Source organism: Molothrus aeneus, chromosome 5 (genome assembly GCF_037042795.1).
Source record: "Molothrus aeneus isolate 106 chromosome 5, BPBGC_Maene_1.0, whole genome shotgun sequence".
Lineage (NCBI taxonomy): Eukaryota > Metazoa > Chordata > Aves > Passeriformes > Icteridae > Molothrus > Molothrus aeneus.
The window spans coordinates 16,518,259-16,544,294 of NC_089650.1; the positions used below are offsets into that span (position 1 = coordinate 16,518,259).

General features: G+C 40.9%; 1 protein-coding gene across 1 annotated transcript in view; it reads right to left on the minus strand.

Annotated features, from left to right (window-relative positions):
• Window positions 1-213: 213 nt before the first annotated feature.
• Window positions 214-26,036, minus strand: part of NUAK1 (NUAK family kinase 1) — a 47,015-nt gene continuing 21,192 nt past the window's right edge. The window contains exons 2-7 of the mRNA XM_066550389.1: window positions 23,927-24,047; window positions 13,686-13,837; window positions 12,306-12,371; window positions 5,816-5,935; window positions 5,381-5,513; window positions 214-4,305 (exon numbers count right to left, since the gene is read on the minus strand). Coding sequence (XP_066406486.1) covers window positions 3,152-4,305; window positions 5,381-5,513; window positions 5,816-5,935; window positions 12,306-12,371; window positions 13,686-13,837; window positions 23,927-24,047 — 1,746 coding nt within the window. The 3' untranslated portion in view covers window positions 214-3,151. The remainder of the gene's footprint in view (window positions 4,306-5,380; window positions 5,514-5,815; window positions 5,936-12,305; window positions 12,372-13,685; window positions 13,838-23,926; window positions 24,048-26,036) is intronic.

The window sequence follows — 26,036 nt, forward strand, 5'->3', positions numbered from 1 at the left end:
GTGTGCTTTGCAGTGCCAAGTACTTCAGAGGAAGAGAGTCTCTGTGGCCACCCACATTACATTCAAATGCACAAATGAGCCAAGGAGGTTTGCATAAACAACTTGGTACAAAGTGCTGAGATGCTGCTGTATTTCTGCATGACAAGTTCATTACCATTTGGCATTGGCTCATGCTGATATACAGTGAAAAATAAAAGGGAGACAGAGAGACAATTCACAGTTACAGTAATTTCATTTTATTTAATAAAAAACAGTATCAGATTAAAAATACAAACACTTTGGGTGATTATCCAGCGTTTTTCCCTGTGTGCCTTGAAGAGCTCAAACCAACCAAGGATTGGGAGAAAAAAAACAGAAAAACCCCCAAAAATAACACCAAACAATTTTGGCTGGAGCTGTAAAATAATGTTGCACCAATTAAATTACACCAAATATATTATTATAACTTTGAAATGGCTTTCAGACCAATAAATAAAAAAAAGACAAATTCAAATAAAAAAGTTGACTTTGTATTACAAAAAAAAATTAAATAAGAATCACAACACTAATAGTAACAATGTGCAGTCAAGTTTTTTTCTTCTCTTCTAGGAATGATAACATGCCAGTAAACATGTAACATGCCAGTAACATGCCAGTAAATCCCTACGTAACATTTCCAGTTTGGCAGCAAGCAGTCACTCACTCATTCACATTTGTACACAAGGAAGCAGGCCTGGGCAAAAGCCTCGGAGATAGGAGCCTTCAGGATGCTCCTCACTTCCCTACCACCGCCAGCTGAGCTCCCTTCCCTTCATCCTGAAATCTCTATAACTCCACTCAAAGTTTAGTGCTAGATGTGCATGGAAGGCGTGATGCATTGGACAGCACTGCATGGGAGAGCACTGACTCACACCAGCTGAGGATGCAGCTCTTACATCCCAGGGCATGAGTTAAAAGCTGTGGCTGCAAGGCACATCCACCCTTTTTTCAGAAAGGCCATGGAGGCTGTGTTGAGTTGTTTTAAAATGCACCACAGCAAACCTGTTAAATCAAACCACCACTGCAAAATGGTGCTGGTTTGGGATGGGGTAAAAAAGCACATGCAGGGCTTGTGAAAGAAGATGAGATGTCTGAATATCATACAGAGAGGTACACATCTGTGACCTGCAGTTGCCCTTCCTGAGCAAATGACAGTGGGCCAGATTCACTTGACCACCTGAGAGTACATCTCTCAGAGATTTCATGGTTTTGATGCTGTTTATTTCAGAGTCAAATTTCATCATTCAGACCTCTATCCATTTCCTACATTTGGTCCAGTGTAAGTGGATAAGTAAAAGGTAAAGGTTCTCCACAGATTAATTGATTTAGGAAACTCAAGCTGGTTCATCTTTATGCTAGGTAGCTCACTTGATTTTTAGGAGGAACCAGCAGACTTAAGTACCATGACACACTGAATAAGAGGAATCTGCAAGTGAAATAGCTCCTGGTCCCAGATGCCATTGATATATGGAATTATCCCCAATTCCCAAGGAAGCCCCAGAGGAACTCTATTCGGTTTCTGCACCATCTCTACAATTTGGGACACAGTGGGTCAAACTCTGCTTTCAGTTCCAGTTACAGGGCAGGAGTGAGATCAGAACTTGTCCCATGCCCCCCTGCTCTGGGTATGAGGATACAAGTTTTGCAGCTCTGGATCATTTGACATCATCAGCTGAAACCTGTGATTTAATCACACCAGTGCACCTCCAAGAAAGCCAGGGGCTATGTGCTCATGGAAATGAGACTGAAATGGGCCTGAAGATTCCAGTTTGCCCAGGCCTGTCAAACACACAGTGCCTTTCTGACATAGGCTTACATTCAGGTAATCCAGTAGACCCACATGGTACCTTTATGGGAGTTGAAGCCTACGGTCTGGATAGCTGGATATGTCTGAGAACACAAATGCATATCCTTTCTTTTTTTTCAAACTAGTATCATTGCACGCTCAGTACCAGCTACACTAGATAGAGGCAGGCCCACAACTTTATGCTAACTCTGTTATTAAATCTACCGTTACCATTTCATCATTCAATTCTTTCTGCTCTGTTAACACCAACCTAGACACATTTTCATTTGCAGAAAGGCATCTTCCCATTAACTTTCCGACCTCTATCCATTTCCTACATTCTACAACCTTTTCATTACCTAACATTCTGGTTGCAAACTACTGTCACCCCCAAATACTACAAGCTAGCAGCAAGGTGGCACAATTTGCTGATAGCGACTCTAGACTGGAGGGTCAGTTAACCCTTGGGACCCTTTGTCAGATCCATCTTTTTCTGGGCATTCATCTGGCTGGCCATTTTGAAAGAGTCACAGATTGAACATATGGATTGAAATGCCTTAAAAGGTCATTTAGCTGCTGATAACATCCATTCCTTCCAGTTGCCATTATCATTTCTGTGGCTCTGTTTTTGCTGGTAGTTGGAAACAATTTTAGAACTTTCTACCCACTGAAGAGCAATGGGTCTGGTCACTGTGGAAGGTCTAGATATGAATGCCTGCTCCATTGCTTGTCCACAAACACCTCATGAGGTTTTTCTTGGGCAAGTCTCTCAAATTATCTTAGAACATGTTCAGAACCTCTCAAGTCACTCTGCTGGAAGGGACCATGATGACCACTTCACCTGGTGTCCTGCATAATGCAAGCCAAAGATTCCCACTGAGCAATCACTGTACGCAGACAAGTAACTTCAGAGGGAAATAAAGCCTCTTGTTCTAAAAGGCATCCAAATCTGACTTAAAGAATTCAGCTCATCTCTTCAAAAAGCTTATCTAATATTAATTACAAACCTCTCAAAATGTGTGTCCCTCATTTCCAGTTTTAATTCTGTCTAGCTTTGACTTTGAGCCATCAAGTCTTGATGCTTTTGTCTGCTAGCTCCTGATGTGCTTTCATCACAGATACAAAGACCAAAGGTTTTTCTCTGGTCAGGTAGGTAATATTTTGAGGACACAAAATTAGAGAAGTGTGAGATGGCTTTGGGGTAACTTTACTTGGAGTTCAGCTAACTAGGTACAGTCAGCTCCTTTGAATCAAAACCCACCATTGTCAGCAAATCAGTGACCTGGCTTACTCCATCATAAAGGTACAGAAGTAACTCCCTTCCCTCCCTATTCCATCTTCCCTCTGCTAGTTGAGCTTGTTGCAGATCTCTAGGGCTTTCTTGTAGACCTGAGTCACATCATCCATGTCTGTGAGAAGAGAAAAACTGCTGTCCCCCAGACGGTTGCGGTAACGCTTTAGATACTGTGGCCGTGGGCGGTTCTGAAGTCCTTCAAAGTCTTGGATCTGGAGGAAATTTTCAGCAGAGACACAGCTCCGTATTCTCTGCCCGTTTGGCCTGTTCTCTTGCAAATCCAGCAAATCAAATGAGTCACTGGACAAAATACTGTCATCACTAATTACGCTGGAAGGGCGACTGTAACTTCGAGGTAACGCGTCCACAGGCAAGACCATTTCTTCCATGGCCTCCAGCGTTGGTGTGTCAGGGCTAATCAAAGCAGGTTCAATGCTGTTGGTAGAATACTTGCTGTTATGTTTCAAGATGCCCTTACGCCTGCAGGAATGGCTGTAAGACCCATTTCTGGATGGCTCTGTGACCCCTGGCGAAGTGTCACTGTTTACTGTCTCTTTATTATTGTCCAAGAGTTCAGAAGATTCACTTCTTTCTGGAGAGGAGTAATAGCCAGACTCCCTCTGCTGAGTTTTCTTTAGGATTCCTTTTTTTGGCATTAGTGAAGACTGCTTAGTGCCATATTTGCCAGCTACCTCTCCCTCTACAACACTTTTAATGGCCACACCAGTCCTACACAACTCTTGCTCCATCTTAAAAGCAGAGGGTAACACTGGGCTGACAACTCCTTCAATGAAACCTGCACTGTGAGAGCGATGTTCACTGTTGCTCCTTTTCTTCAGGATGCCTTTGGGTCTCTTGGAGGTCGGTTTGGTTGCATTTTCAGCTCCTCCTTCCTGGATGGACTGTGAAATGTCATTTTCCTTTTTCGATTTTTTCAGAGACCTTTGTCTCTCTAGTGTGACTTCAGGACCTTTGGGCTTAGAAAGGCACTTGATTTTGGTATCAGTCTCTGGTTGGAGGCCAGTAGAACGGTGATGCCAATCAATGAACCTTGCCAGCAGTGGGGACTCAGAGTCCCTCATGGCATCACAGTCACAGACACTGCTCTTGTAGCCCCAGTTAACCCACCAGTGGTTGGCAATATCTTCAATGGTTGCTCGGCGTTCAGGGTTCACCATCAACATCCACCTGATAAGACCACGAGCATCTATGGGTGAAGAATGGCATGTAACATTTTTAGAACATGGGCATTCTTAGGTTTGTCAGTTTAAATGGAAGTGTGAGGACAATCAAATGAGCAAAAATAATGCTCCATACTACAGAGAAAGTGAAAAGGAACAAGGCTTTGACTGTCAGTCAATGATGGAAAATGCCTCTGAGCACTATTTTATCAGAAGAATATGATTCACTCTGGAAAATGTACTCTGGGCTATCCAATAAATTAATGTTTATACTGTATTAAACAGTTAATAATTCCATATTACTGAAGGAATTCACCAACCTATTGACTCTAATGACAAAACTTAGAGGAAAAGAAAACAACATTGGGGTATTTTAAATTATCTACACATTATTGCTTCTGTATTTACTTTTTCCATAAACAATGTAGTCTTCTGTGTATTGTAAAGGTTTATTTCCATATAGAGAGCGAGAAGACAGAAAATTGAAAGGAATGGCAAACAACCAAAACAAGATAAATATTAATTTAAATATAATGTTTAGATAGATATTTAAGGCTGGAAGGAGTCATTATAATCCATAAGCCAGACTTAGCTGCTACTCTTCTGTCAGATGACTACTTAATGGGCTATCCTTGAAGCCAATGTGAACACAGAGGCATTAATATAGATTTTGGCCTGCCTTCTTTAATAAGAGACTGTGTTGCTCTGGCCATTCACCTTCTCGCTGCTTGTGGTAGCCCACAGTGTAGTGAGAGGACTGATCTGTTCCAGTATGTTGTACAAGTTTACAGCTTGTCTGAGCAATTCCACTTGCAATAGCTAACAAACCTTCCACTGTCATAGATCTACTTAAAAGAGTCCATTACAGCTCCCCAAGGAAACAAAATCTATCTGCTACAAAACTTAAATTTCAAAAGAGCTTTTGAAAAGTGCTGCACCCAGATGGAATTTATAGCAGATGAACTCAGTAGGAGAATGAGATTTTTTTTGGGGTGTACATCATTCTAAAATGACACTGTAACATGTTGGAAGGGGCCAAACAAAATGCTCCATTCTGAACTGCTGTCAGCTCAGTACGTGGCTCTCCCTCCTTTTTCATACCTGAGGTCTGTGTTGGCTCACGATATTCTCCACTGCTGATCTGCCTGATGAGATTTTTGTGATCAAAGCCATCAAAGGGCATCGTTCCATAAACCAGAGTGTAAAGCAATACACCAAGGGCCCAGCTGTCAACCTGAAATACAGACACAACAGGTGTGAGGCCCAGGAAAGTTGATCCCTGCCCTTCTCAATGCCATTAGCACCACAAGAGCAGCATCATGTCCAGCTGCACCTACTGCTGGGCAAAATGGTATCTAAATTTCACTAACCACCCATAGGCAATGTAAACAAAAGTGAAGCAGCTTAAGAACTTCAAATACGGGACAGACCCAAGTGAACTCACATGTACAGTAACATTTTCATTAAGACTCCCTCTCAAGAACATTATCATCAAAGACATCCCCATACCACCACAGAAAAACTGACCCTTCTTACCTCTGGGCCTCTGTAAGGCCGTCCATTAACTATTTCAGGGGAAGCATACAGTGGGCTTCCACAAAAGGTCTGCAGAAACTTGTCTTTATGATAAAGGTTGGAGAGTCCAAAATCAGCAATCTGTAAACAGAATTGCATAAGGCATTTGTAATATTAATGATTTCTTAAAGTAACAAAAAATCCTTTATCAGGAAAGACTTAGCTGTATTTGTCTCTGCCATAGGGAAAACTCGATGTGGGTTTTACTTTTCTCTCTAAAGATCCCTCAGAGAAGAAGGGTCCCCAGGTTAAGGCCTCCTGATTAGGAACAAGGATGCTTTGGGTCCATTCACAGAGAGGCCACCAACTGCACAACCATCAGCTGGTAATTTTATCCTGGATGAATTGCGTATGCCTGCAAAGACAATCTCATACTGGGAAGCCTGCTGTCCAATGACTGCTCTTCATCTTGTATAGTCATTAATACAAGAGGAAAGCAAGCAGAAAGTACCACCCTTCTTATCACACACATGCAAGCCAAAAGCCACGACCTTTAAATTCAACAGGAGGAGGGAGGCAGGAGTGTTGCAGGAAGCTAGAGCATTACTGAAGAAAGTGATTTTTTAAATCATCTGGAATGCAGCTATGCCTGAACAAGAGGCAAAGCAAGGCAGTCACTCACTCCTCCAAATTCAGGGACATGGGGCTGAGGAATCTAAGCTGTTAAGCCCACGAGATGTCTATCACGAGATGTCTATCATGAGATAATAAACACAAGTCTGGTTCCTAACTGGAAACAAGAGGCCCAAATCCTGCTTGCCCAACACAAACAAAACTTCCCTCGGGACTGTTTGGAATATTGCCAAATATTCCAGAAATATTCCAGAAATATTCCAGAAAAGTGCGGGATCAGGTCCAAATATTTTATTTACTTCAATTCTCTGTTCTTGTTCTTACAAAACAAAGGCTGAGGACAGCAACACTAAATACTCCCACAACCTCTGCATTTTCTTTGTTTCTCTACGCTGTCACTGTCAGATTTTCTGAAAAATCTCTTTGCCCAGGATTTTCTCCTGGGAAGATGAGAAGCCTCAGAGAAAAATGAAAACAATAATTATTTGATTTGCTTCTCCTGTGTTTTGCTGCTTTGGAATGTGTTTGGACATTGTTTACCCACAGGTGGTTGTTTCATTGGTTTCGTGTGATTTGTTTTTACTTAATGACCGATCAGTGCCAAGCTGTGTCAGGACTCTGGAAGGAATCACGAGTTTTCATTAGTATGTTTTTAGCCTTCTGTCTGTATCCTTTCTGTATTCTTTAGTATAGTTTAGTATAGTTTAGAGTTTAGTATTCTTTAATATAATATAGATCATAAAATAATAAATTAGCCTTCTAAGAACATGGAGTCAGATTTATCATTCCTTCCCTCGTTGGGGGTCCCTGAAAATACAACATAGCACAAGGCAACACATCTCATTTTCATCTTGTTTAAAACCCAAAATGTTTCTGCTTCCCAGAGATACTTGTATTACTGCCCACAATCAACATAATGCCTACATAAAAGCCATAAAGCACAGGCATAAAAAAAGTATTGTAGATATAAAAGACGGGAGTTTTCTCTGGGTTTTCTTCACCTTATTAATGTCTTTTCTACCAGACAGAAATTAAATCCCAGGAATTTTCACCAGAGAAAATTCATGAAAACACAAAGTGAGTGGGAAAGAAAAGGACTCGCCAGCACCATCATTCACTCTTGGTTTTCTAAAACGTGTATCATCTATGCCTCTAATACCTGTTGAATTACATTGTTCAGTGAACTCTTGGAAAAGGTTAAGTGTTTGTCTCTACTACCTCAACTAGTACAGTTACACTGTAACTGTGTCAGAAGTTACAGAAGACACAGTTGAGATGAAAACAGGAACACATATATGCTTTACGAACAGGCAGAAATAGATATATAGTTGTTAGATACTTTCATGTTAGAAATACAAACTTTTTATATATCCTTTTTACACAATTTTTAAAGTCACAAGTCAGATACGAGATTTCATGCTTCACTCTTCCCTATTTTGATGTTCTGCTTGTGCAGGTGTTTCACTGACAATCTATATTCATCCTGATCAAAGAGCAGCTGATTTCTGTTCATTAATTTTAATTCATCTCAACATGTTCATTCATAGATTGAATCCACTCAGTCCCTCAGACAGCGTATTATCAACCAACAGCAGAAAATTCAACCCTTAAATACATGCTGTTTGTAAAATCTTCATTGTATGGTTGGAATGTCATTGAAAACAGCTGGTGTAGAATTGCAGTCTGCAAACATATTCTCATGGCTCAGATTGCACTTAATTGCCTTAAATTCCACTTTCTTATCAAGTCACTCTGCCTGGCTAGCAGGAAGTTAGTTTTAAGCCTTATGAAGTCTGCCCTGTCAATCAGGGGAAGAATGGGATCATTTCAGTGTTAAAAATTCGTGCTGGTCATTGATTTTTATTTTCGTTCAGGATGCAGCTAAGCCAAGGACAAACACTGCACAGTGTGATTCCTTATGAAAATACATTTCCTTAACACCATGGAATGTATAAAATGCATACGGATGTGCATGAATATATATATATATATATAAAATATATTTATATATAATATATTTATATATATATATATACACACACACACACATATAGGGATACATGCCATTGTTCACTCTAAGAAACTCTCAGACTTGGGCATTCGTGCTTTCATTTTGACCATTCAGGAAAAGAGTATTTATGTTACAATCCACTCCCATGCTCACAGACTGATGTTTATCAGCTTTTCCCATTAAAATTGTCATGCCCCCCAAAACAAGATTAATAGAAGCCAACATTACTTCATGTTCTTGACACTTAAATGGAACTAAGTCAAAAAAGTCAAAAAAACTTCCTAAACTGGGAGGAGCAGAAAAGTGGACTTCCATTCCTCTTGCTTCAGGAGTATATGTTTCATATTTATTGATAGCTATGTTAAATCAGATGTAAGTTATTGTTGAAGTGTGGAATGTAAATTCCACGAAGTTTACACTCATGGAAATTGTCAGCTTTATGACACTTAAGAATCTGTCTCTCTGTAGTGCAGATAGAGAAATAATTACGTCTCTTAAAGCAAATGAAATATATGGGCAGTTGGTGAGACTTCCAGCAAAGTAAATCCCAATTCCATACATTTAGTCTGTATATACAAAACCCTTGGGGGTTTTTAGTGGTTAGTCTGACTGGTGTCCCCTTACCAGCCCAAGAGAATGAGCAGTTAGCAGGATTATGTTACTGTTATACTTGCATTGTTCTACTCTTCTGTCACTTTGGGGTTGATCACACGGTTATGTCAACCTCTGCTAGATAACTCTTTTAGCTGCAATTCCCAGCCTAGGAACCGTTCTCATCCCTACTGTGAACAAGGATGTTCAGTCTCACAAGCGTTTAAAGCTCATTTGATTCATTTATGTCTGCTGCATTTAGTTGTTTTCAGTAAAAGTCTGCAGGAAATAGTACTGCATACAAGTCCATAAAAAACTCAGTAATACACCACAGATTGGATCACTTTTTCCTCTCATTGCACTCCATCACTGGCCTGTGGATATGCAGAACTCTTCAAAATATGTACTTTTTGTGCTTCCAGACACTGGTGTTTCCTTGTTGCTGTATTCTAACATGACTCTGCTTCCAGAGATTTTTACTCACCATCACAGCTCTTAAAAACAAAACAAACTCCTTCTTATGTCTCCACACTCCTTTATGACCTTCATTTAATTATCTAAAGCTTAAGAATGGTTTCCAAGCTAGTGTAGTAACAAGTAAGATGGCTCGGGACCCTTTTAGGTTGGATAATAATTTCTAATGGATTATTTGTCCTCTTTATTCCCTGTTTTAAAAGTATTATTTAGCTGCTATACAGGGATCCATTTTTACAACATTATATTTTTTCTTCACATTATTATGACATGTTTTTTAAATCATAATGCATAGATCACTGGCTTCATCAGAAACATGTATTTAATTGCACATTGCACCCAAGAACAAAGAGATTCCTTTAATTTTCTCATTCTTAAAATCAAACTGCCAATTTTGTGTTTGTAATCCACTGAATGAAATATAAATACTAGGAAAGTACAGATAAGACTATCAATCCATTTCTAGAAAATGCCTTCCCCTGAGTATTTGAAGCCTTCAGTCAATACCAAACTCCTGCATTTTTTTTCTGCCTGAACAAACCACGTCTAAGTACTTTCAGAATGCGGACCTGATAAATTTACTCCTAATAAATAATTTATGGTTCCATATGTGTTTCCTTGCCAACAGTTACTGTTTAGTGAAACAAAGAAAAAGTGGGAAGTAAAATTCTGTGCAAGTAACACAGAAACCACAGCAACATATTGAAAACCTCAGCATCAGGGAAATAGTGGCTGTATGTTTACCATCAAGTATTCAAAGCTGACCTTAGTCACAAGGTTCAGAAAAAGAGAGCAGAGAGAAAAAGAAAAACCATACCATTATGCATCTCTTGAAGCAATCCAAATTCAAACATATTGACTGTAAGATGTATGAAATACCAATACCTTCCTGAGTTCAGTCTGTTTTTCAGTTTCATGAGACCCTTTGCACAAGTAGTGACTAGGGGACAGCCAAGAAGCCACCTCCCCATGCCAAGGCAGCCTTGCCTGCTCAGAAGCCTTAACAGTGAAGAGATGTAGCTGAGGAAAGGCTGGAAATATGAAAAACACCTACAGCAGTTTAAACACAATACAAGTCAGGAAAGGGAAACCCTCAAGAAAAGCATGTCCAAATGACTGGAAGGTATGTGAGGAGGCAGAGCCACCTGAATTTCTTCCACAGCAGTGCCACTCGCTATGGCAGCTGAAATGCATCTGTGGTTCTGAAGCCCTTGGGTCAGCTCCAAGTGCAGACCATACAAAGCCACCTGTCCTTGCCCCATCCTTCTGCTCTACCCACAGGAGAACAACTCCCATAAAGGACAGAGGGGCAGGAGCAGAGCTGTCTGACAAAGCTCAGCTCCCCAGAGGCTTGAGGAAATGATTGGTTTTGCATATGAGGACCACAGTGCAGAGATCCAGCCCTCCACAGTTAGCAAATTCCACAAATTCCTCATTTCTCTCAAGAATTCTCTGATTAGCTGGGAAGATAGTTTGGCGTGTAATGTGAAAAGAAAGCTCATCCTGCCTGCGGAAGCCTGATTTGTATACAATGTCCTCGAAAGGCTACTTTTTGTTTTCAGCACTGCTGAGAACGGCTCTGGCTGCTGCAGACAGTGTCCCTGTTGGAACAGGAGAGGGGAGGTCTGCTCCAACACTGGATGCTAACAGCAAAACACCCAAATATTGCCTTGGATGGGCCTTCTGTAAAAGACTATTTTTGGAAACCACGTATTTATGTGCCTTTAATCCACTAGCTGATCCAAGTTAGCTTCTGTCATCAGCATTACACAGATGGCAACTACCACATGTTACTTTCCACTTCCATTGCACATCAGCTCAAAATGAAGGCAATCTCTCCACTGTGAAGCACAGAAGGCAGTGCCTACAGTCCCAGGGCTTTCAGGAGAGACAAAAGGAAGACCCAGGCTATTTAGGTACTGGGCTACACAAGTAGCTCCTTGATTACTTGTTTAATTAAATAAGGATGCTCAAGCATCAGCAGAAACTCTTTGGTGTTCCTCCCTCTGCTTGTTTGTCCATGGATGAGCACATCCAGCCACTCTCACATCCAGCTACCCAAGAAGGAAAAAAGTTGAAAGTGAAACAGGTTCAGCCACCTGGAAATTACACTTATTTTATAGAGGAATACAGATAGGATATATATATATAGGAAATTACTCTGGAAATTAAATCTCTGCATTATTTAGCTTTGTGCTACAGCTATAAACAATAGAAGAAAAAGACAGGAAAAAAAGTCACTCTCATGCTTTCACTGGGGAGAAATGGCATGGAAATGACATCACTGACATCACTACCCAAAGTATACGTTTGTGTCTGAAGTTCCAAGGCCATTTCCTAATGAACCACATGTGCTTTACTAGGTTTATTTTGAAACTCTATTTGCTTATTTTCCAGCCATGATCAAAAGAACATTCAGACTGTTCTGTAGGAGGCACTTGAACCCTGTAGACCAGAACAGTTTTTTCCTAGCCCCAGAAGCAGCCAGTAATAATATCATTTGTACAATAAGCCCGACTGCACGAAATGCTCTGCTGTTTTCTACCAGTGGGTAGATACTGCACTTAGAATCGTGGCCTTTGTGTGGCAGGACAGGGCTTTCACCTCCAAAGTATGCAAAACTTCATCTAGTGTGTATTACTGGCAATCAGTGGTGTCTTCCCCCAACCTCCAGCCTCCAGCCTCTTGCTAGATGCTGTTGCTTAGTAGCTGTTACCATAACAATGGCTCTTCTAATGCCTTGGGTAAAAATGTTATAAAACATGCAAATCCATTCTGAGAAATCGAGAAAAAGAATCTTACCTTAATATTAAAATTGTCATCAAGAAGAATGTTTTCCAATTTTAGGTCCCTGTGGACAACACCATTCTGAAACAAGGAAGAAAAAAATGGGGAAGAGCGTGAGAAAATATTAGAAAAATTAAAGGTGAGCTGGCAGGGTGGTCTTTACATCTACATTTCAGGGCTGATTTCACTGTCATAACACTCATGGCCCAGTGACTAGTGGCAGGCGCTGTATTAGTCACTTGGTGTGTGGTTAAGGGAAGAATGACTGGAATCTGTCCTCCCACAGACACTCTGAAACATCAGGGGGTGGGGGCGGGGGAGGGGGCAGAGGGCTGGGGGATGTATTCTCAGAACTTAATTTCATCCTGGATCCTGCCCCCACTGTGTGAAAGCAGGATATTCTTCCCAGGCACGAGAAACCAATATCTGTCAATGACGTTAGCCCCTATAAAAGCCCCATTCCTCCAATGAGTAGCCATGTGGATCATGGATCAGGGGAGTTATAATCCCAAAGGACTGTAAATGTTAGATATGGAAGCAAACAGACTGGGTCTAGGTCAGAGCCTTCTTTACAGAAACTTGAGAAAATTAAATGCATCAGGAATGGCACTGCAGCTTTTCAGCACTATACGGTGAGGACTTCGACAAATCCCATTTTTTATCAGAATTCAAGTAGAGACTTAAGTGTTTTAAGAATTCAAATTAAAATTGTGTTAGCTGCTCATTGCCTTTAGCCTCATACAAGTTTTGGCTCTATGCAGTTGTTTCATAAACAGGAATAAAAGGTCCATGATGACAGCCAGTCAGCTACCTTGGGTTTAATTGCTTGATTTGTTATTCCAAGTGGATACCATGATGGGTAAGGTCATTAGCAAATGGTATCTTTCCTGCTATATCTGGTAAAGTTACTTTTACTTATCCAGAATGAGTATGTACTAAAGCTCATGCATGAACCTCATAGCTTTCTCTTAGCTTTTTCTTTCATATATTATATCTCCTATTCTAAAGTTGTTTACTAGTGTATTCAAATTGCAAACTAACACTTGTTTGAATGCATTAATATTAATGCTGTAGAGGTTATATGGGATGCCTTCTTTAGTTGATGTTGTAATTTTTGAGTTTTTAAATGTCAGGAGAAATATTTTAAAGGCAAAAATGCAAGGTTTGCCTAAACTAAGGGTGTGTCTGGTATCTGTCATAGCACAGGAAAACATCATTTGTCTTTAAAAAGGCACTAGTTCAGTGTAGTGCTTTTAATGAGGATCTTCTGTTGTACTGATAAAATCATGTATTCTGATACTTAATAATGAATGCTGTTGCCTCAGACATGCTTTGAAATATATGCCAGTAATCAGCCTTGAAACAGCATTTTTTACCATTAAATCCTTTGCTCACCTTGTGGCAGTAATGCACAGCAGAGACTATTTGTCGGAAGAAGTGTCTTGTCTCTCTTTCGCTTAATCGCCGCCTCTCACTGATGTAATCGTACAACTCTCCTTTACTTGCATACTCCATGATGATCACAATCTTATCTTTATTTTCAAACACTGCACAGAAGAAAAGAAAAAAACACCACAGTTGATTTAATACATTTTAAAATTGACACTTGAAAGAGTGAAGAAGACTTGGGATGTCTGATCACATCCTAGACCACCACTGAGGCCTGGAAAGATGTACTAACAAATCCCACTGCAAAAAGCAAGTTCCAAAGCTACTTTTTACCAGAGGAAGATTACAACACCTCAGACCAAGAGAAGGAAATTGAGTTTATCCTTTCTTTCATATGGCTACATGAACCTCTCTGTCTCAAATAATATGGGGTCACAAGGTGGCAAAGAGTGAGGTGAGGTGGACACTTGTGCCAGTAATATATGAATACCAGCTCCTGCTCCAGCACAGAATTCCTTGTACAAGTAGCCCACTTGAGGCGAGAGGACAAGCAGACAGGAAAGGGTTTGGAAAGGGCTCATAGAAGGCATAATACATTCTTGTCTTCAGTAACTGAAACAGGATTGCCATTTGGCTTACAATGACTGTTGGTTGTCTTTCACCTACCACCCAAATCCAAGAAGTATCCAACTGATGGATGTGCCCTCCTCCATCCCAACTCTCTGTGACAGCATAGCGGGCATAGACACCTGAGCTTGCTATGGCTGCAGCACCTCCAGAACAGTACAGCTCTTGTCAGTGTGGCTCTGTACCTCGTCTCATGCAAACAGTTCTTCCTCAAGCGTCCTTATTTCCTGCCACTACCATACGTCCCACTGCATGTCACAGACTGAATGCTGTAATCCTCTGTCACTTGTGCAGAGCCGGCAGCAATGCACAACGCCAGCATAAGCAGAGCAAGGAAAATCATCTCATCCACGTCACAGCCTGACTGTTCTTCGGGGCTGAGAGTATGCTGTGTCACATGCTGTCAAGGACTTCGCTGTGAGTGGCAGATAACTAATATTTAATCTAGTAAAGCAGGCTGTTAATAGTCTGGAATTGCTGTAATTTCCTGGCTGCTAAATAGCTCTTCTCTTTTTCACTGAAAATCCATTGCAACCCACAGGAAACTTCCTGCACCTGCCATAAGTAACCACTGCTATATGAAAACATGGTGATTTTTCCTTTCTTTTTATCTGTGGCAGCCCTGGTCACACTGGCAGCAAGGCAAATACAAATTAATCAGGTTAAAGGATCTATTACAGATAGATGCTAGTTTTGACAAGCTCAACTGTAATGATGCCTTCCTGTATCTCTTTATCAAAGCTCAGCCAGTCGTCTTTGGTGATTAAAAAAAAACAGAATTAAGCTTCAGCTTTTGCAGTGAAATGTGAAGCTGCCTCTCTTAACACACAGATATTTACTTCTCTTAGGCCTTGTCTCATGTCCTCTCACACTCTGTCACTCAAATCTACAAGCCAAAGCCTCTGCAGTTCACTCTAACACCCCTGAATCCCAGCCAAACAGCTCTGATAAAAGAGAGAGCAAACAGCCAGATAAAATTGGCTGCTTACTTGTCTGCTGGCCTCACTGTACCCCGAATCAGAGGCCTCTGCCAGTGATTACATCCTATGTGCATCCTCATTAGCAATAAACTTCGGAAACTGGGAAAGCCGTCTCTGGATGGATTATACATACAGAACCCTCTCCAAGAAAGACAGACTGATACTGTCTGGGAAAAACTGAACATGCCCCATGTCATACAGGGAAGTGCTGTGATGTGCTACCAATAAAACAGTAATGCGCACATTCGCTTCTCTAAGCTTGGAAAGGCTTGTTAGGTACAGGCTTTTTTAAGAAGGCAAAAAGAAATAGCAAGCTGAGACAAATCACTGAAAATGCCCTCATATAAGAGATATGATTTAAAACAAACACATAAACCACACAACAACAACAACAAAATTACCCGAAACCCCAGCTGATTCCATGATTTAAGGGTTATTGTATCATGCACACACATGTATCACGCACATGTAGGTGAAGGTGACACATGGCAGAGATGATCTCAGTGTACTTTCATGGAAATACATATCCAGGCAGTTCCAACTGAGGACCACCCTCAGCTCAGAGGCATATTTGCCCTTGGCTCTTCTTGCCCCACTCCCCCAAAAGCTGATGCCCCACCAGGTGTTCAGTGCTCCTGGTGACAGTAACAGCAACAACAGTCCTGCCACGATAGAGCATTCTTCCAGGCAGTGTTTTTATGAAAGTTTTGCCTTGATTACTCAGTTCTAAGAGTCTTCTCAAATCGTCCTTGATGTTCTGAAGTTTTAAATCCTAAAATGTAATTCTTTTGGACTCAAATTTGCCATATTAATACAAGGCCTGATCCAGATGTATTTTCCAACACTTCTACAGAAATGAGGAGGAAAGCATTTGGTTTGGAGGAATGTGCATTCAAAGGCACTTTCCATTTCAAATGTTCTCTTACACCCTCTAGGAAACTGAGATAATACCATCAAGCTGAATTTAGGAAAGCATAAATCCCTGTTCCAAATTTCAAATTTTCGTCACAAAACCATACTAGAATGGAAACAGAATTGTTCCAGAAACTCATATTTGGTTTTCAGTTTACCAGCACACTTTTTTTCACGAGGGAAAATTTTAAGAGGGAAACTATCCTCGAACTTAGGTGACATTACAGAGGCCTCCTCACCATCATCATAGCTGGACAATTACAGAATTAAACAGCAAATTGTTTCTCCACCCAGGAGCAGAGGTGAATAGGGAGGTATTTTTTTACAACTGTGTCATTTCACATCAGAGCACCTCCACAGTATCAGCTGAACCTCAGGAGTGGGCATGGAGCTATCTTCTGCAGAGAGGGAACTGAACAGCAGACAGAAAAATCTAAAATGAGAGCTGCAGCTGAAGGAAGAGGAGGTTGAAAGGCAGTGGGATTTATGTCTATACACACACACATAGCCTTAAAGAGGAATTTAGTGGTCAAGACTATCAGGCAGATGAAAAGGTGGTATTCTGGCAAGTCTCACACCATCAGCCAAGTACACCATGAATTTTCCCAGTAGTATTTAGGATGTCAGGCAGGTTTCACACAGGCACTTCTGAATTTCCCTTCTGAGCACAGCATGTAGTTTTATAAACAAATGCTCAAGAAAGCCTCGTGGCCAATGGCTGGAGGAAGAGAAGAGGGCATTAATTAAAGCTGGATTGACTTACTGCAAAGAATAATGAGGTAATAAATATAATGCCCTGTTAGCACCTGGGCTGTAACTTGTGGGCTGATGATGGACGGGTTGTCTCCATATAGCTTTGGGGACTGCTCGGTTCACTCTTTGTTTTTGCTACAAATGATTTATTACCTGCCATCCTACTGCATATTCATTCTGAAACTCATCCTCACCTAGAAGTGTGCCTGAACCCTGGCTGCACCTACTGCCAGCAGAGAAGCATGGCTTTGGCAGGGTGCTGAACCCCAGGAACTTCCCAAATCTTGCTGCTTCTGGGACAGCCATGTCATATAAGCCTGCTCCTCAGCCCTGAGCAAGGTCAAGGGATGGAGACCATGTATGAGTAAGGTGGGGCTGCTTTAGCTTCTTTCAAACCATCAATACTCTGTAAATGGCTAGCCAAATTAGATAAGCAGAGAACTGTCAATACCAACACCCATACATGGATAGCAGGGGAGATGGTCTGTCAATTAAGAATCAAGATAGTGGGGTTGCTTAGATACTAGGCACAAGCTTCATCTATTAGAGGGGACAGCAGCAGGAGAAATGCTTGCTACAGGCTGCGTGTCATCTATTTCTGAGCGTCTGTGTTTATTTGCACCACTCTGAGTTACTCTGAGAGCTGCAACAAGACCTTGATGTGGCGGGAGAGCTGCTGCACTGCCTCAGCCATAGTGGTCAAGTGCTGCTGCAGAGTAGTGCTTGCAAATCACTACTACTCCTTAGCAGACAGAGCCTGCCAGCTGAAGGATTGACTGTGGAGATGACTGCACTTTATGGCCACAGGGGAGAAAGCAGGGACAGCAGAGTGAGAGCACATCAGGAAGCAGGAGCAGGAACAGCATGAACCTCATGGTGTAAGGAAAAATGTGATTGTATCCCCAGGAGAGGAACATTGGCCACAGCAACGCAGAGAAGCAGCATTTTCCAGGGGCTGCAAGTTTGCTTGGGCTTGGTCTGGTAAAAACCACTTGGTTTTGGTTTCCAAAAGCCTTGTGAACCTAAGCAGCAAAGGGTGCTTAACATACAGTGGGTCAAAGATTTCTTACTTTAACATGTTTGTTTCTTTTTTAAAAGTGACAGAGAAAAAGTCTATACCTCCAGGCTCATAATTGAAACCACATCTGCTGACTTCAAAGTTCCTTGAAGAACATAAATGTGAAATTGGGAAAGAATTTCATTTTTCACTATCAAAGAGATATCTGAGACAAAGTACATTTTGTAACATGAATAATCTGTCCCTCTTTCACAGGCTGTTCTACTACAGTAATAGCTCTTGCATAAAATCTCTCCACTTATTTATAGTTAGAGGCTGTGAAATTATGAACTCAGCTTCTATCTACAGCCTACCATTTTCCAAATAGCACTGGTTGACCTCTTGCTCATCAGCATTCTCCTTTTCAACCCTACTGCCAAATTCGTCCCTCTAGCTACACCAAAGTCACCTCCTCTGAAACTCATGGGACAAGACACCAAATGAACACACTCACTATATTTCTTCTCTGCTAAGATGTGCTTCACCATAAAATTGTTGAAAGCCCAGATGGGCACGGTTTTGCAAACATCAGTCAGAAAGTTTTAATGGTACACTGTATACCTCTCTATTAGGACAGTTCACTTTGGACAGACTTACTACCAAAATAATAAAAAGGCAGGAGGCTTTTGTCCTTCCTCCAAGCTCAAAGAATACTAAAGTCAGAGTGAGTGCTGAGGGTGGAGGATTCTTGGACTATCTCCTTGTGGGCTGATTCCATTTGGTTTACATGTAACCCTGGGGTAAGGATTTTAGTTTGTTAGTTTAAGAGGGGCAGCCAATCTCTTTGCGCTGGAACCATTTGAATTCTCCTCATGCCTTTGCTCTCTATCAGAGCAATCTCCTAAATTAGTTCCAGTATGTTGACATTCCTTCCATCTGGTGTCTTTCCATTCAGTGGTATTTTTATTACTCTCCTAACAGCCGCAGACAGAAGTACCTTTCCACTGCTACAAAATGCTCTTTTATTAAAGGTCAGCCAAATCAAAAGAACAAGTAAGTTTGTTTTTAATTTTGGAGATGCAGACTAGAACAACCTTTTCATTCAGAAAATTCATGTACCTTACCTCACTTGTGTAATAAGCCTTGAATTATTCTTCAAAACGTTATGCGAGTATTGAAAACTGTCTTTTACCTTGGAAATTCAGCCTGATTCAGCTTTTGTGGTTTTGACTGTTTTACAGCCCCCTGGCATAATGTTAATTTAGCTGGTTTTTAGTAGCAGTATTAGTTTATTACTGTTTTTAACAGAGCATATAGCAGACAAGAAAATATCCCAGATCCAATGAGAAAATCACGTATATGCATACACATAAATTTATGCATATGCTTAACTATAATTGAAGACATCAAGATATAAAGTATGTGTTTTAATGCTAAACTTGTGTTAAATTATTTTTTCTAAATTATGGCCTTATTCAGCCAAATTGAATCTCCTTTTAAATTAAAGGAATGTTGTTAAGATCCTGCAATAATCTTTTTAAATCATACAGCATGCTATAATTTACTCCTCCCCAGTGAGGAGATAAAATCAGAATGGGAACTATTATCCTTGGTGAAGTTGTTTCTCACAGAGCAAGACTGAGGATATGCAGATTATGATGGTTTGCTCTTTAGAAGGAAGGAAAGATGACAGTTACTAATTTGGCCACAATAACACGTTACACTAATTGTCTTTGTTTCGGCAAAGAATACAAGCACTAACTCCCCTTTATTTAAATATTATTTAAACTGTCGAGGAACTTCAGAGAAGCAAATATTTACATTACTATGCTAGGACTGTGTAAATGGGAAGATCAAAATAAATTTCATTGCTGCTGGCAGTTTGACATTTAAACTGGACCTGCCTGTGATCTCACACATTTGAGTTTATATCATGTCCGATGAAGTCTGTTTAAGTGATCACCCTGAATGGCAGGAAATTCATAAGCTGGGGTATGGTAACTAAAGAGTTAAGTTTGTTTATTCTTGTTTCATTAATATCTCCAGACACTTGAAATATTACTTGATGTTCTTGGATATTATCAACTGAAAACAATGATAATAAAGCAGTCAAAACTCAAAAGCCTACATAATTAGAGGAAATCAATTAGAAATGTGGTTAAACAGTATCACTACTGAAGCACTTTCTCTTGGCCAAAAAAAAGAATAATTTCAGCTTTCCAACTTCCAACATTCTTGATTAAAGCCAAATCATCCACATGATGCTCAAAGGGACTTGTGGCTTTTCCAGGTGTTTTGCACACAGAAGGGGTGGGGTCATTAGGCAACAAAGTTTGTTTTGATTATGTCTGAAAACCAGGAGATAGCAAAGGCTTGGACAGGGGCTGGGATTGCTCTCAACTGTCACAGCCGGAGATAGGTGACTGTTTTGCCACCCTGGCCCCTGGCTGCAGTCCCACCCTGAGGTCCACATACAGCTGATGGCAGGAGACACTTGTCTGAGCCAGCACTGCTGCAGGGATGCAGTTCCTCAGCAATGGCTTGTGTCCACACACCTTTAACAGCTGCCACATAGGCAGATTTCTGACAATGCAGCTGGTTTTGCTGATGATATGATGACTTGACTGACACAGCTTCCCACACTGGAGACAGGCCTATGTGTCTGTGAAACACCAAGTGTGTTTATGCTTTGCTGCATGAAGTCTGGCACAAAACGTGAGATTGAACATGTATTTGGCAAGTGCAGTGAGTATCCTGGAATACTATGCCACTGCTGTTACACACTGTCAGATTATCTCCTGTGGCCTTTGAGGTTTGAAAGTAGAGCTGAACCAGTCTCCTGATTAAGCATGCAACCTACCTCAAGCACTTGGGAGATCCGTATTTTGTGCCTTGTTAATGCAAAGTGTGCAGCACTCTTATAAGCATCCTGGCCCCAATTCAGCAGAGCACTTCAGCACACACTTTCCTTCAGTTACTCATTTACATTAATGTGATCATGTTCCACAAGCACCAAATTTTGATCCTAATGTTTATTCATTCTCCAGGGAAGATCTTCAGTAAACCATTTCTACGGACATGTTAGCTAATAGTCTGTTAACCTTTAAGTACATTTTGCAAAAGGGCAGACTTTTCTGTATGGTTATGCTGACCAAGGACAACTCTTTCAGCACAGAAACAGTCATGCAGACAACTGTACTTCACACTACAAAGACTCAAGAGCTCACTCCTAAATGTATCAAGTGTAACTTCACCCTCATGATTGGCCCAACATGTGTTTAAATGTTCGCAGAATGTTCCTTCCCTGGTTTAACTCTTATAAAGTATTGCCAGATGAGGCAGATTTTGCACTCAAGCTACCCCTGGAAAAATATGTTAGCTCTCAAAGGCTTTATTACAAAATCCTGGAGTTTTCCAGGCAAAAAAAAGGAATAGGGCAAAGGAAGGGTGAGTGGCAGGGGAGAGACAGACAGATGAATGGACAGAGGCATTATTCTATAAACTAAAATTTATGTGCTGAAATCAGAACACTGCCAGCAAAGCCGACTTCATTTATCCAGTCCCTTTCAAGGAGTTTAAAGTCACTTAAAGGAGCACTTCCCTCATAACCACACTCAACAGATCGCGAATTACAGCCCTGCTGAGAGGATGTAATTTCTTTAGTCACAACTAAGCATCTGCCCTGGCAGTAATGGGCAAAGTACATGCCTTATGATTAGGTTACAAAGAAGTACCTCTAAACTGGAAAGCTTGGTTTGCACACATCTTAATTTGCTTGGTATCAATTAAAAAAGATAAGGTTGTGTTTACATCAAGTAGACAAATTCAGAGGTTAATTGCTATTAACAGGAAGGTCAAAAGGACACCTAAACAAGATCCTACTTAAGGAAAACACGTTTGCAAATGCAGTACAAAGAGCTTTCAAAGGTTATTACAGGGATATCCAGCATTGTCCATGGTACATCTGTGCAACCTGGCACCTACAGAGAGTGCAGTGCCAGTCTAGAAACCTGCAGTAAAAATTTGTGAGATAGGAGTAAAATATCTCTAGGGTGGCTTCAGTCTTAAAGTCAATCTGATCCAAGTTAGTCAACTAGACTCCAACAGGAGCCTCCAATATGTCATTTATCCCACTTATCTGAAAAAAGGTCTCCCAGGAGAGAGCCAACCACCCCAGGAAGATGCTGAATTCTCTTGACTAGAGAGGGACACTAGACTTGTAGCACACACCAACTGCAGAATTGTTGGATTGCTTAATTTTAGTGAGATTAAGCCCACCTCTTAGGATTTACTGACTTCAACATTTTGTGTCAGGGGATAGCAATATTATCATTCTTTATGCATCACTCAAGAGGAAAACCTGTGTTTGAAGTCCAACTTTGAGAGGATACAAATACTTCAGCCCTTGATGTAGTAGTCCCTTAACTTCACAACAAGTACTCTTCAGCTTCAAGAGAAGCACACACTCAAGGGCTCCTGAGGTCACACCCCTCTGGGCAGCTCCTGTGGGTTCAGCTGCATAACCACACATCTTCCCAGTGCTACCATATCTTAAGTTACAGCATTGGCTGCTACAGGCCAAATACTGACTCTGACTGCTTGGAAAACACACCAGAACCTGATACGGGTGCTCATCCTCCTCAGACAAGATGAATTCTCCATCATGGAGCTCAACTGGCTTTGCTGCAGAAGCATTGCTCCTGTCTCCGCAGGGCCAGAGAGGGAAGTTTTACTCCCCCAGGACTTAGTGTCTGCTTCCTAAAAATGCTGTAATCTTTTTCACTTTTACAAATATTTTAACTCAGTAAAAACTATTTTAAGTAAGTATGGGAAGGGCAACTGGTCAAAGAACCACAGCATGCTCAATATTTTTTCTTCCTGAGTTCATCCATATTTGAAGTAACTTTTGTTCCATTTGCAACCCACATGCTGACACAGCATCCCTCCCCTTTTCTGTTCCCAGATCCTTTTATTAGTTTATTCAATAAAATGACAGATACTCATCTCTTTTCAAGTACAAAAACATGCTTTTGAATAACTCAATATGAGATAGTGTAACAGTACGCCAAGACAGCCCTTGTTTTAATCAGTCGTATCAACTCTCAGAGCAGAGCTGCCATACACATCTCATCACCTTCTTCATTTACCTCACAGCTCTGGAAATGTGTAGGGCTACATTCAAGCTTCCTGTTCTTCACAGAGGAAAAAGGGTGATCCCCAGGGATAAGACTGCCTGACCCAGGTCCCTCTGAACCTCTGGAGTCTACATCCCACGTCCAACATCAGCCTCCCTCCCTGCAGCAACAGGCCTTTTGACTGGCATCTTTTAGCATGCACATAACATGACCTGCCAAGCTAGTGCTGGGACATAAACAAACTGGCAAATCTTCCTAGCTGTGTCCCAGGAAGAAAGGAGGTAGAGGAGGAAGACAGGATAAGGAAAAAGGAATGATAAGCCAGCCACCAGACTGACAGGAAAGTGTGCAGCGGTGGACAGGAAGTGGATGCTGGGATTCAGGGGGAAAAGCTGCAATGACAGAATTAGCAACTTGAACTGACTGGTAAGGGAGGGCCAAAGTCCTACAGCAGATAAGAGCAGTCCTGTGTAGTCCAGGGAAAATAAAGCAAACAAGGACTGGTCTAGGGGCTGGGAACAGAAACAGGTATCAGGCTGGTTCATGAGTGAGGGTGAAATGAAACTGAACTGTACAGTGGGAGCAAGGACATGAGGTGATACATGCAACCATCTCCCACCTGCGACTGACACAATGAACTCACACAAGAAGAAGCTCTTCCTAGCAAAGGTTTATGCATCTGTGAAACACTGATAGCTCAGAGGGAAGGCAGTGCACAAGGCAGTCTCATTGGTAAGGGATGGGCTACACAAGGAGTAAGGGTTGCACGATCTCAAGAAACATGAACATCAGGTCTGCAAGAACGTAACAGAGCAGTCAGGGAGGAAAATCACATTCACTAACCTTCATATATGGTGATGATATGAGGGTGGCTGAGGGATGACATGATCTCAATCTCCCGTCTGATGTGAACCATATCTTGTTCATCCTTAATTTTGTCCTTACGAATGGATTTTATTGCAACCTATAAATGCAGGAAATCAAGCGTTATTCTTGGAATTGAACAGATGCATCTAATCCACTAAGAAGAGTTAAAAAATAAATACAGATGTTAGATGTTGGCAGAACATGGAATGACCAAAACAAACCTTTAAAATACAAACCTCCATGCTCCAGCTCCCTCACTATATAACAATAAATACACTCTCATGACAATGTAATGGGTGACATGAAGTTTTGGGCTCTTCAGGTCTTAGGACTTTACTGAGGGGGAACACAGCATCCTTCAGAAAGATTTCTGTGCTAGCCTAAGCACTCTCCTTATGTAAATGGCAAAACTCCTCAAGAGATTTTGATGGGAAGCACACTTGCTAAGACATGATTGCATCTGACAATTTCAAAAAGAAACTTTTGAGACAATTTATTTGAAAAAACTTTGATATCTCTGATAGAACAGAGGCAGGGAATTCAGGGTGCCAATTATGTATTGATATCCATGTTAATACATAAACAATCCCATTAACAAAGATTAGTCCATGGTTCTCTAAAGCAGGCAAACTGTTCAGGAGTTGTGACTTATTCAAAAATCAGAATAAATAAATCTTTAAAATTCACATCTAAACTTGTCCTTATATAAACCCAAGCCTTCAGGTCCTACACAACACTTATGCAGTCACTGCAAAACCATATCCTTCCTGCATCCTTCCTCAATCAGCAAGCTTTTTTACAAGCGTATCATGTGACTGGATGTCTTTCCAAAGGCAGGGTGGGAACAGAGGAAGTGATAGCTGAACTTGCAATATAAATTCAAATTATAATAGTCCTTGTGAGTATGTGTATGTGTGTTGCCTGTGTGTTATCTGAACACCCCCATAAATAATTGTGGAGGTAATCTCATGAGAAATGAAGAAAGCAACAATGCAGAGAAGCTGGTGGGAGAGGGAAGGTGAGGGCATTGTGCACACTGAATGGCATCACGGTCTTTATTATACTCAATATTTACCCTGCATTGTTTTTTTAAGCTAGAGTTCAGGGAATAAATTATCAGCTAGCTTAAAATCAACAATAAGTCTTTGAAAAACATCACTGACCTGCTGAGATGACTACCCTTTTATGGGTAAACCAAACTTGTGTCATTCTTTGCAGCCAACTACTGTGGACTTCTTCTGGAAAAACATTTGTAAATCTATGATTTATGTTATTTCCTCAGTTACTCTAGGAAAAAAAAATCACTGCCTACTTCAGTAATTGCAAGTGGCATGACCAGTATTGTTTTCATTATATGATGTAGCATTGAGGATATTGAAGAAAGAAGAGAAAAACTTACAATATTATAAAATTGAAATGTACATAAACAGGAGCCACTCTAAAGGATCAGGTTTCCTACAAAGCCTTCAACTCTGAAAAGCAACATTGTTCAAAAAAGCATTAAGCACATGCCTCATCCCCTTGAATTCCCAAAGACTGCTGCACGTGCTTAAAATTAAGCTCTTGCTCATGGGCTCCCCTACTTTGGGACAGTAGAACAAAAAGAAATCAAAAACGATTTGCATGTTAAACCCAAAACAATTCTTTTTTTCCTCTTGACCCAAACATTTGGAATAGAGACTTTTAAAGTAACAATATTGCTGTAGTCTTCTTTACATGGCACATATTTCTAGAAAAGGTAATACAACAGATCTTAATTGAATGAGTGACCAAGATAGCCTCCAAGTAATTCTAGAGATGGAAAAGGCAACCAACTCTAAAGATGACAATGGATTTTTCCCCTTCCCACGTTTGCACTGGGACTGATTGCAAATGCAAATACACCCTGTATACAGAAGGATGTGGGTGGCTCTTGGAGCAGTATGTGCATTCCTGCAATAAATACAGACATGGGTAAAAACACATTTTTTATTAAAAAACAGCCTTGTATTTGGCTCTGAGAAGAATTTAAGAAGGGTTTCATTGTCAAATATACAATGGGGAGCAAATTCTTCCCTATTCACGGCTGGTAAAGTAATAACAGCAT